General features: G+C 38.8%; 1 protein-coding gene across 2 annotated transcripts in view; it reads right to left on the reverse strand.

Annotated features, from left to right (window-relative positions):
* ASB7 (ankyrin repeat and SOCS box containing 7) overlaps positions 1 to 13,148 on the reverse strand; it is a 60,626-nt gene extending 47,478 nt beyond the window's left edge. Inside the window, exons 1-5 of one of the 2 annotated variants that reach the window (XM_010845813.1) lie at positions 12,950 to 13,142; positions 12,705 to 12,796; positions 4,994 to 5,117; positions 4,196 to 4,218; positions 2,805 to 3,076 (exon numbers count right to left, since the gene is read on the reverse strand). In XM_010845813.1, the coding sequence (XP_010844115.1) occupies positions 2,805 to 3,015 (211 nt within the window). In that variant the 5' untranslated portion in view covers positions 3,016 to 3,076; positions 4,196 to 4,218; positions 4,994 to 5,117; positions 12,705 to 12,796; positions 12,950 to 13,142. Of the gene's footprint in view, positions 1 to 2,804; positions 3,077 to 4,195; positions 4,219 to 4,993; positions 5,118 to 12,704; positions 12,797 to 12,949 lie in introns of both variants that reach the window. The other variant, XM_010845814.1, reaches the window with a different exon arrangement.

A 13,148-nucleotide genomic window follows, 5' to 3' on the forward strand; every position in this document is an offset into this window, starting at 1 on the left:
CAGACACTGAAGAATTGATGCTTTTGAACTGTGGTGTTGGAGAAGACTCTTGAGGGTCCCTTGGACTGCAAGGAGATCCAACCAGCCCATTCTAAAGGAGATCAGTCCCGGGTGTTCATTGGAAGGACTGATGCTGAGGCTGAAACTCCAATACTTTGGCCACCTGATGCAAAGAGCTGACTCACTGGAAAAGACCCTGATGCTGGGAGAGATTGGGGGCAGGAGGAGAAGGGGACGACAGAGGTTGAGATGGCTGGATGGCATCACCGACTCAAGGCACATGAGTTTAGGTGAACTCCGGGAGTTGGTGATGGACAGGGAGGACTGGTGTGCTGTGATTCATGGGGTCACGAAGAGTTGGACACGACTGAGCGACTGAACTGAACTGAACTGAGAAGTTGAAAATAACAGAGTAAACCTATATGTACTTCCCAGGTGGCACAGTGTTAAAGAATCTGCCGACGATGCAGGAGAAACAAGAGATGTGGGTTTGATCCCTGGGCCAGGAAGATCCCTGGAGGAGGAAATGGCAACCCACTCCAGTATTCTTGCCTGAAGACTTCCATGGACAGAGAGAGGAGCCTGGCAGGCTACAGTCCATGGTGTCACAACGAGTTGGATGTAACTGAGTGACTAAACACACACACAAACCTGTATGTATTACTATGGGATAGGTACAAGACTTCTTTTTGGGGACAAGACTTCTTTTCGGGGTAATGGAAATGTTTCAAAGTTGGTCGTGGTGAAAGATGTCCAACTCTATGAATACATTAAAATCTACTCAATTGTACACTTGAAAAGGGCAAATTGTAAGGTTGTGAATTCTATCTCAATAAAAGCTGTTAAAAAAATATCTATATACACACATACATACAAACAGAGAGGCAGGGTTGGGGGGAGAAATAGAGCTCAGCAAACTGGACCCAAAGGCCAAATCTAGAACACCACTGGTTTTTATACATAAAGTTCAACCAGCACACAGCTACATTCATACTTTCACACTGTATATGACAGCTTTCATGCCACAAAGGCAGAGTTAAGCAGCTAACAACAGAAAAAGGAGGGCTTGAAAAGCCCAAAATATTTACTATCTGGCCTTTTTCAGAAAAAGTCTGCCAACCTAACATTTAAAAAATTCTTAAGTTACATATAGCTGAGCAAAAAATAACAGTTGCAGAATTATAATACAGTCAGTATATCATTTATATTCTAAAACCACACACAACACAATAAGATGTATTTTCTAGAAGTATGTTAGGAAATGATCTAGAAAAATAAGGACCAAACCAAACTTAGAGCCATGAGTTACTTCTGGGCAGGGGTGGGCAGACACGGGTTGGGAGCTGACCAAAGGGGACTTTGGCTTTATTTATAATTTATTTGAAATTGTGTTTTATTTGTTTTAAGGAAACAAGTTCATATATTACCTGAGTAATTGACCTTTCTTTTTTAATTAGTTTTTTAAAGCAAGGCTAACAGACGCAGAAAGTAACACAACTAGGTAGAATTTAAAAATCTGAGATCGGTTCCTTCATTTTACTAAGCAGTACCAGAATTTTAACTATTCTGATTCTACACCCACTTCTTAGTGTTTCCAGACCTTTCTTCTGGCATTCCTCACACAGTAATCCTTCACGGCCTTCTGTGCTGAGGTTTTCAAGTTTGAAGGTGAAATGAGGCATGAGCAAGGGCCACAGGGAGGGGCAGAGGACAGCCACAAAAGAGGCCCAGGCCAGCGAACGGTGGGGTCCTGTGAACGGCCAACTATTTTGGGGACATAATTCTTGTTTCAGAGCCACTAAGACATGTGATGATTCCTAGTCTCAGTTTAGCAGTGCCCTGCAGATAGTCCACGCTCACAGCCTTCATATTCTTATCTTCACATAATTCACAAGATCCTAATGACAGCTGTGTGACTTCTAACATTTTCCGTACTTCAAAATCGTTTCCAAGTTTGACTAGTCAAAGTACAACACAGAAATGGAACTAAATGATTGTTAGGCAATCCAGGCCCTAGAGTAGTACATAATAAATCCTGAGTTCCAACTGAGCTGCTTTACATCATAATTTATGAAAATAATATGAGTACAAAAAAATACATTTGTTCATCTTGTACACTTGTACAAGTGTAAATCTAGGAAAATAAACTAAGTGGAAATCTAATGGGCAAAAAAGTGAGTTTAAGACAATTATTACTAATTATGGGAATGGACAGTTTTTCAAAGCAAAAACATAAAATGGTAAATGTAGCTCCCAACTGCATATAAAATTAGACCTCAGGTAATCTTGTAGGATACCTAGAAACTATGTACAATTCTAGAAAAGGCAAGAGCTAAAACAGTAATAAAAGCATCCAAAAATGCTTTTAGAAGAGGTAAATTCAAAAGATAGGGTATCATGAAGGCCATGGTATTTATAGGGGCCTATGGTATCTGCTTGAGCAATTCTCAACAGGGGGAACTTGAGCAATTCTTAGTTGTTGGGACCACAGCCACTTCTGCTTCTGAAACAAAGCAAGTGGACAACCTGAAGAAGGGTTGCTTTTAGTTGAAATAATCTGGGGAAATCTGGCTATATAGAAACTAGAGTTATAAGGGGGAAAAAAAGCACATTCAACAAACCAATTTTTTAGACAATCTGGTTTTAAACAAAACTCAGCATAATATCTTTACAAAGGAGAGAAGAAGAAGTCGAGTATTAGAAAAAAGAAGCATTAGAAATTATATGCACATGCACACATTACTTTAAACAGAATTTCATTTGTTTCTTCTTGGGGAAAAAAGGTTTACTCCCAGTAAACTCACCTCCATGCTCTAGAAATACTCGAACACATCTTTCCTTTCCTCTTGCTGCTGAGAAATGAAGCAGGGTCCAGCCATTAGCATCCCGGCCATTTGGAGAGTAGCCTTGCTCTAACATCTTCCGCACTGTGTGAACATCCCCAGCAGCCACTGCAGCTTGAATCTGCAACTCTTCCTGGAGTTCAGGGTTCCTTCGACAATGGTGGTGTAACATCCTAGCTGAGTCCACTTTTTTTTTTTTTTTACAAAGGATTCATTAGGTCACAGGGATCAGCCTTGAAGGGTAGGCACAATACATAAAATTTAGAATACCTGACACCTGACAGTGTGTTCATTAAATACCCCAGAATTTTCCATTGCTAACTCATGTAAGCCTCAGTGATGACAATTCATACCATAACAAATTAACATGTATCTGTTTTGACCAGAACTTTCAGTAATTTCCCTAAGATTATAAAAGATTTCAAAAAGAAAGCAAGGCATAGTCCTAAAATGCTGAAACAGGAAATTTCCTCTTACAGCCTTTTGTAAACTCAGAGCAAATATCAGTGAATACAACATAAAAGGGAAGGTGATGCTGGGCAGCTGAAGATGGATACAACAGAGGAAGCAAATGAGCACTTGTTTTAGGATTTCACATTTACCTAAAGCACATGGAAAATTTAATTTATAAACTATTCAAGAAATCTATCACACATCAATAAGTAAACACTGAGTATCAAATGGCAATTCATAGACTAGGAAGACTAAAGACCTTCAACTATGAGAAGCAGTTTAACATTTAAAAGGCGAAGACCTTTAGGCTGGTCTCCCAAAAATATTTCAGTAATATTTTACTTTTAGCCCCAGAAAGAGTGGAAAGCTGGAGGGAGGGGAAGGGGAAGTAGGTGGGGTTAAGCAAATTAGAGGGAAAAAAATGTGCAGATTATATTTACATTCCTGTCATTTCTGTTTCTCTATCTATCCTTTCCACTTTAGGAAACAAGATTTACTACTCCTTGCCATATTTCTTTGGCACTTCTCTAATTTCCATTTTCCAGAAGTTTTATTCTACAAATATTCAAAGTAGCAATGTCATAAAAAATGTTTTAAAAGAAGTCTAAACAATCTGCTGATTAACCACATGAAAAAAGTAAAAAGCAGTATATTGAATTTCTACACTTTCTAATAGGTCAAAAGAGGCGCGTACTCAAACTCAATACAAAATGAGCTTTCCTTCATGCAAATAGGAAAAGTTCAAATTGAATTGATGAAAAGTTATATCCTACATGTGTGCATACAACAACTTTTTTTAGTGTATTTCTAAGTTTTTAAATATACACAGAAACTTAAACTAACATAATTCTAAGAAGCCATTCCACCTGGGCTAACTTTAAGGACTAGATTAGACTCACCTCCTAATGAGTAGCTTCCATTTCTAAAAGAAAAAAAAAATTATGTGAAAGTCCCTTAAAGACATTCTGGTCTCATATGTAGGTTAGACATCTCGGGACAATCTTGTTACCAATAATAATTTACCTTGGAAGACTTATCCCTGTAGATGGTACAAAGGTCAATTTAAGGTAACTTAAGTCATAACTTTGGTCATGTTATCACCGCTCAATGGTATAATCAAATATCCTCCCTTGTTTATACACAGAAAATGGTTATTATTGATACAAACTCCTAAGTATCGTTACAAAGTAATGTAATTTAAAAAATATCAAACCACTGCTACAAAGAACTGTTTCCTCAAGAAAAACTGGAAAATGAGAAACTTTCTGACAATTTGTTTTCTTAAGAAACATGATTTCCCCTTATCTTTCCACTTAATTATTTTTTCAACTGACACTAAAATTAAGTCTCTTGCCTTAGAAATTTTAAAACCAAGAATCCTTCTGGACTAGGTTTTTGCTTATTTTTAGCATTGTAAGGGAAGGTAAAGACCATTAGAAGAAATTCACAGAAACTACCACCATATACTCAAAACAGTCTCCTTTAACAGATTTTTTTTTTTTTTAAACTGGGATGATTACCTTGGCACTTAAGGCAATCTATACAAGGAAAAAGATTTAAACAATATCAAAACAAACCCAGATTTTCTTTCAGCAAGTGTTGTGTTTAGTACACATTAGATAATCTGAATGAGAAATAAAACTAAATGGATTTTCCCCTAGAACAGCACAGACAACCTATGTCACTCAGTCACTTACCTTATGAAAGAATGCCCCTTTTCCTGATATGTGGATTGCCTAATAATCATTGTGCACATACAGCATTGTTGAGTGGGGGCTTAGAGTGTCTCCAGATTCTGGTGTTAATGAACTCTTTCTGAACCTGAAAACAAATGAAATAATAATCATGGAAAATTTTCTAAAAATAATAAAGAACCATAGCTACCTAAATAGTCTACCTTTTGACGAGCTAGCATTTCAGCACATTACAACAACTTACAGAGCAAGGAATGAACTCAAATCAATTCTTAGAAGAAATTATCTCAACATCTACACTAATCTCCAACGTGGTATAGGATATGATTTATCGGGCGGAATTTTTTTTTTTCTAAAAAGGTAGTTTGTTTGTTTTTTTAATAAAGAAAATAATAAATCTCATACTTGGAATTTGGATGCAAACACAAATTTTTTGGGGGGTCTATTCAGAATATATTTTCAGAACTGAATTACTTTTTAAGTGACATCATTAGTTTCTTGCTCTTTCTAAACAATGAAAATACATGTACACTCAATACAGTAGGTAGCCAGGGTCAAAATGGGATCTATGACAACTAAAAGGAGGTTGTCTTTAAATGCTTTTTTTCTGTATATGCAAAAGACATCATGTTACTGAAACTGTTATGCCATTATGCATACACCAAACTAGGCAAAAGATTAACAACAGTCTTGCTGGCTTCTCCATATGAATCCTGAAAAAATTCTCTACAACTAAAAGAAAAGGGATCTTTCTACACATCCATTAAATCCTAGATCTATGAATTCCATTAGGGTTAAGAACACATGCAAAGTGACTTCCACACATTACACTAGAAACCGTCCAGGAATTACTCATTGGGAGAACTGCCATCCCATTCTAGTGGGGTGGGTGAGCCAAGCCCTCTGTCACTTAAACAAGGAAAGTTCACACTGCCCAGCACCTGGATGAGCTATGGGGAAAAGTGGCCGTCACAGGTGGTGGCAGCTGCAGACCAGAATTTTCAACCAACCCAAATTAGTGCAGACTACTTTGACCCTTATCTCTTTTCACAATCTATTTTTCCTTGTCAAATTTCTTCAAGGAAGCCAAAGACTCTGCAAACATGCACTTGGAAATAAATAATATTTGGCTTAAAACTGCCTAACACTTTTAAATAAACAAACTAGGCATGTTCAGGACTCCTACACAGCAAGCTATAAAAACTGCAAAGCCCAGGAGATAGTGAAGGACAGGGAAGCCTGGCATGTTGCAGTCCAGGGGGTCGCAAAGAGTCGGACACAACTTAGAGATTGAACAACAACTTGTATGGATGTGAGAGTTGGACCATAAAGAAGGCTGAGCACCGAAGAACTGATGCTTTCGAACTGTGGTGCTAGAGAAGGCTCTTGAGAGTCCCTTGGATTGCAAGGAAATCAAACCAGTCAATCCTAAAAGAAATCAACTCTGAATATTCATTGGAAGGACTGATGCTGAAGTTCTAATACTTTGGCCACCTGATGCAAAGAGCCAACTTACTGCAAAAGACCCTAATGCCGGGAAAGATGGAAGGTAAAAGGAGAAGAGGGTGGCAGAGGATGAGACGGTTAGACAGCATCACCGACTCAATGGCCATGAATCTGAGCATACTCTGGGAGACGGCGGAGGACAGAGGAGCCTGGCGTGCTGCAGTCCATGGGGTCACAAATAGACACAATTTAGCAACAGAACAGGAGAAGGTGATGGCACCCCACTCCAGTCCTCTTGCCTGGAGAATCCCACGGATGGAGGAGCCTGGTAGGCTGCAGTCCATGGGGTTGCTGAGGGTCGGACATGACTGAGAGACTTTCCTTTTACTTTTCACTTTCATGCACTGGAGAAGGAAATGGCAGCCCACTCCAGTGTTCTTGCCTGGAGAATTCCAGGGACGGGGGAGCCTGGTGGGCTACTGTCTATGGGGTCGCACAGAGTCGGACACGACTGAAGCGACTTAGCAGCAGCAGCAACAGAACAACAATCCTTACAGAAATGGTTGATGCTGGAACTGGGCAGGAAATACAGAAGATGAGCCTAGAGCATCTTACAGTGCCAAAAGAGAAGGAAGTACTCCAAGAAAAACGCAAAGATGTCAAGGAGATACAGGAGCCAACTAGAAGAGCTCTCAATAGCCATGGTGGAACAAATCAAACAAGATAATCAAAGTACTATTAGATACTAACCCAAACTACACCTAAGTATCAGTAAGTCTGTATTGATAATGAACAACTGATTGACTTTAAAAGGGAGAGAAGAAATAAATCTCCTGTTCAAAATTCCGAATAATGTGTGTAGATTCACCCCCTCCCTTCACCCTTAAGGAGGTGGAACACAACTCACCTTTCTCCTTAAGTGTGACTTCCTTTCAAAGAGGATGAACCTCTTTTCAAAGAGGATGAACTTTTCAGTGGGAAACCTGAAAGACAGTGCCTCAGCTAGATAATTACGGCCAATATCAAGAGCACCATCAAAATCATGTTGTTAGCATGATATGATGAGAATGGCGATTTACCTGTGCTCTTTCTCCCCAAAACCCACAGCCGCAGTCTAATCATGAGGAAAATACCAGACTAATTCCAACTGAGGGGCTATCTACAAAATATCTGAAACTCTTCAAAATGTCAAGATCATCAAACACAAGGAAACAAAGAAATCTGAGAAACTGTCACAGTCAAGAGGAACCTAAAGAGACAGGACAACTAAAATGGAATGTGGTATCCTGGATGGGATCCTAGAACAGAGAACAGTTATTAGGTAAAAGCTAAAGAAATCAGAACAGAGTATGGATTTTAGTTAATAAAACTATTCAATACTGTTTCAATAATTGTGAGAAATGTGTCTATTAATGTAAGACGTTAGGGGAAGGTGAGTGTGTAATACATGGGAATTCTGTATCAACATTTTTCTGCACATCTATAAAACTGTACTAAAATAAAAAATGCAAACTAATGTCTTCAATGATGAGCCTGCAGCATTTCCACACAGAATATGTCATTATTCTCCACGTGATCCACACCTCCATTTCAAGAATGAACACCACCGGATGCCTTACTTCTAAGTATTTCCTCGGTAACCCCTGTCCTCCTAAGAAAAGTGAAGATGACTTTTCACAGTCTTGAGCCTTTAAGAGTCCTTGTTTTTGTCATCATTGCCTTCCATACATCCATCACCACTTCCACGAAGGCAGCAGAAATGGTGGGGGATGGCAAGTGAGGTGGAGGTTGAAGAGAATATTAAATGGCATTAATTTATTAATAATATCAAGAAAGGTTTTGTGTTAAAGGTCAAAGTGACTCAATTATTCCTCTCTATATGCAAGATGCACAAACAACTCGTGATAATCCCACACCATCTACTCCAATTAGACAAACGAAAGTCTACTGAGTACCCTATAGTGCCTGGCATACTATGAGTCTTTGGCCACTGGTATTATCCCTGGAGAGAACTTACAGAGTTTTCGCATACTTCAAATGAATCAAATACTTGTAGAATGGTTAGGATCATTTTTCTTTATTCTGACCATACCAAGCTCTAGAAATAAAAAACACAGGTTTAAAGCAAAAAAAGCACTTTGTGCTTCAGTCTTTATGTGAAAACACACACACACGCATACCATGCACACACGACTCCTGTCCTCTTAAATTATGAAGGCCAAAGACTTATTACCAAAATATCCTAATAGTCCAAAGCATCAAGCAACTTAATTTCATCGTGGTGTAATTTTATGAAAGTTTGCATTTAATAGAGTATAACCATCCATGTACGTGTAAGTAAAGGGAAAAAGGCTACTGAACTTAGAAAGTTAACGTAATATTCAGTGGTAAAGTTACCATTAAAAACTACAGAGGAAGTCCAGAGATAAGACAGAAAAAAATCTATTTCCCCTCAAAAAGTGCAAGTCTGAAAATCTGATAGCTCATGGAGTCACATATAAAAGAAAATGGTGAAGGAGTCAATTTTCTAAGTAAACATATGTACAATGCAAGTTGACTCAGAATGACTAAAACTCTGAGGATGCAATCTTTAGAAATTCCATTCTAGGTTTCAGTCAGAAAAGGAAAAAAAAACACACTAACAAGGAAGACTTCAGAATTATGTATCAAAATGAACTGCTTCCCAATGTATATCACTTTTATAAAAGATTTTACTGCCCAATGTTAATAGTGTTTAAATTTTACAAATTCATCTTTTCTACTTTACACTTTTCTTAAAAAAGAAAACAATCTAGGCCTCCGAGCTTTCACAATGTTGACCATATTAGAAACTACAAATTTAGGAATTACATGCCATCTAATTTCCATACAGATATCAAGTGAACCTCATTAAGTTAAAACCAAAGCTTCTTGCTTCATATAATTAAAAGAAATCTATATTCATAGAATAAAGAATAAAATAGCTATAAAGCAAAATATATTTAAGATCTGCCTAAAATTATGTAACTTGCACCAAATTTGCCCACATGTCCCCAATTTCCTTTGGCATAAATGATTAGTCATTAATAGCTTTTGCATATTACTTTCACTGAAAGGCCACACATTTTTTGATTAAGGGACACAAATTAGAACTGTGCTTTCAGATTTCACACGAACTGGAAACAAGGTAACAGCTTGCTACTCAAAAAAAGAAATAAGCATTTCTTTGCAGAATAAACAGAGATACAGGCTGTAAGGAAATAAAATCAGTAACTCCAAGGATACTAGATCTAAGGGGAAAAAAAAAAACCCAAAAAACATGAATAGCTCACAAATCCCAAGAGGGAAGATAGATGCAGAAACACTACAATGCCCAAAGCATGTAACATGGCTGAGATGGATGTTGATGAGGTCGACTCATATAACCAAGAGCCTGGAACCCAAAATGAAGTAGAAGTGTTATTTTAGTATCACTCGGCTGAGTACCACAGTGTTTCTGTTCTAAAACAAGTGAGGGTATTCATATTTCCTCCAAATTACTGGGCCTCCATATAACAAATATTTATTATCATGTACAACTTTTCTACAAGCTTCCTAAGTTCTGACAGAAAGACCAACAATTTTCATGCAATGTGGACAAGGCAACAGAGGAAATTTCGTAGTTCACTTACTTCAACTCAATTTAAAGTGTAAATCACAAGTATTATAAATGATGAAATCTTGTCAACCTTACCTTTTTAACCTATGTCTGGCCTTACCATCTTAGCAGCCTCATATCAGTACCTAAGTTTATGAGAAAGGAGATAAGTCTTCTACGTAGGGCATACTTTCTGTTGAAGATGAAGTGAAAAGGCTGAAAGTCAGGTATTAGATATGCTTACAGAAATGACCTGATTTTACAGACTTTTTAGGAATCATATGTACTTCTATATTATCAAAGTTAAATGTGAACAAAATAAAGCGGTATTTGTATGTGTCATAATATAATTGTGAATGGCATCACTTTAGGTATGAAGACAGTCAGTACTGGCCACAGCATACTCAAAATGCATCACTTCAATTAAAATCAGTGATTCTCCCTATGGGGTCATAAATCTTACTTGGTTACCAAAAAAGCTGGGTGTTTATCTTTTTTCTTTTCAAAACCATGTGACTGACAATAGAATTAACACAAAGTTAACTACCAGACTGAAGAATATAAATCAGTCAACAGGCTTTTTTGGTAATACAGTATTCACACTAAATGTTTGGCATAATCTAGACCAAATACTCTCAATCATGCTAACATTAGGAACAGATGTTGACAATTTATATATACTCCATAATCTTAGAAAAACCACTAAAAGCTGAGAGGATCAATGAAATAGTTAAGAAATTAGAAAGAACAGAGAGGAAAGTAGTGTTCTCTCTTTACCTTACATACTTGACTCAGCACAGGTGATAAAACCCCTCAGAAATGAAAACATGCTAGAGTTCAATCTAAAGCAGAAAAATATTTAACTGAGAAGGCCTGAATAGAAAATACATGTAATTCATCTTTACCCTAAAAACATGCTTCAAGTATTTTAGCAATTTTTTAAAAGGTCTAAAGTAATCATTAGGCATTTCTCTGGCGATTCACATATTTAAATAATGAAAATTGCCTTCTACCTAGCTTTTACTGAAATGCAGTGAACCCTACATGTACAGAGGGAACTTCCCAGGTTCCCAGTTGGTGAAGAATCTGCTTGCCAATACGGGACACACAAGAAATGTGGGCTTGATCCCTGGGTGGGGAAGATCCCCTTGAGGAGGAAATGGCAATCCACTCCAGTATTCTTGCCTGGAAAATTTCATGGACAGAGGAGCCTGGTGGGCTGCAGTCAATCATGTCACAATGAGCCGGACATGGCTGACCATACATGCACTCTACGTGTACATACAAAAGGTGCCCTAAATGTTCACTGTGGAATAGTCATTAGTCAATACTGATTCTAAACCCCATTCAGTAGCATACGTTCTCATTTTGGTATCCAGTTCCAGGTCTCAAGAATACGCAAACCCTCAAAGCCCTTTAAAAGTATCTTTAGCTGCACCTTGACAATTAGAAGAATCAGGTAAGAGATTCATTTCTTTATCCGGAAGACAGAAAGTCCAGAGGAAGAGAACAAGTCAAAGATTTCCTAACAACTTTTGCTATTATAAGCACTTCCTTGCATGTAAAATTCCCTAAAAAATCTGTGATATTAAAATAACTCTGAGATTAACAAGAGACTTTATACTCCTGTTATTGGATGTTAGAGAAGTTATTACTTGGCTCATTTCTGAATTAACTCTTACATGATTTCCCTATTTATATCCCCTCTTTAGGACTTACATGAATGCCCTAAACTTACCTTTAGTGCATTTTAAAAGGTGGCAACAAAATACAGATGATTAAATTTCAATCTAACAAATTCTCTACAAGGGTTTCAAAATGAGAAGTCTTATGAAAAGTGCCAAAATAAAACCCTACGTTCTAAACACACCAAAATATTCTTCTGCTTTTAAATTCTTGAGCGTCAAATGATTAACAAAATATTGCATAAAGTTTTATAAGTGCTAGAAAATCTGAGATATAACAAATATGATTTATCTTTTTATAAGAGTTTCATAGCCTTTACACATCTGTCACACAGAAACACACAAAAGCCCAGAGTTAATTATACATAAGTGCTTCAGGACAGTATTGCTTTCATATCATTCACATTATTAAGGTACACAGATTCACTTTTTGCTATAGGAAAAAAAATCACATTATTTTCTGAAACTCACAAATTTCAAGCTATTACTGAACCTTCCTTCACGAACTCTTGTGAGGTAACTCAAAAGATATTCTGATGGAGGTAGAGGAATGATAGCAAAGAAGAGGGGAAAACAGAAAATTGTGGTTTAATTAAAAAGCAGAGTCATCCAGAATTAACAAGCAACTAATAAGGAATTGGGGAATTCCTATGAGAATAAGAGGGGCTGGGGGAGCTACAAAAAGGTCTCAAAGTCTCCGAGCAGGGTAAATGGTGGAGTGTACCAAAAGACAAATGCAACACATGGAAACACACTGTTCAGAGGGAAAGGCGGAAAATAAGGTCCTGGGAAAGAGAAGTTATTAAAATGTTAAAGACTGGGGCACGGGCAGCGTTTTTGTTTTTGCTGGAAAGCTAGAAGCCAGGAAAGGGGTGCATTGCCAGGTAACTATCCAGAAAAGAAAGCACCGATTAATGAGGTAGGGGCCAGGAATAAACAATGGGGGAGGGGAGGGCTGGCTCGTTACCTTGACGGTGGAAGCTGGTCAGAGCTCCGCGGCTGCTCGGGCGGGTGGGTAGACCCTCTCCTGCCGTCGCTCGCCCCCTAGCCAGCTCACACCTGAAAATCAGAGACCCGTGAGCGGGGCAGAGCCCTGGGGCCGGGGCGGAGGGGGCCCCGGGGCAGAGAGCGGGGCGGGCCGGCAGGAAGCGGCAGGCTTCCCCTCCGTCCCGGACCGGCCCCTTCCCCTCAGCGGGGGTAACCGACTTTTACCTGTCTCCTCAGCTGCTGCCTCCCTTCCTTCTTCCAGCCGCCTCCACACTCACCAACTTCTCCATTGAGGAAACAGCCCGGGCAGGGCCGGACCCGGCTGTCCCTGCTCCTCCGCGGCGCCTCCCGGCCCCAGCCTGCCAGCATCCAGATGGCCCGGCCGGGCGGAGGCGGCGGCGGTGGCCGCCGAGCGTCCTGGGGC

This window comes from Bison bison, unplaced genomic scaffold (genome assembly GCF_000754665.1).
Source record: "Bison bison bison isolate TAMUID 2011002044 unplaced genomic scaffold, Bison_UMD1.0 scf7180017864224, whole genome shotgun sequence".
Taxonomy (NCBI): Eukaryota; Metazoa; Chordata; class Mammalia; order Artiodactyla; family Bovidae; genus Bison; species Bison bison.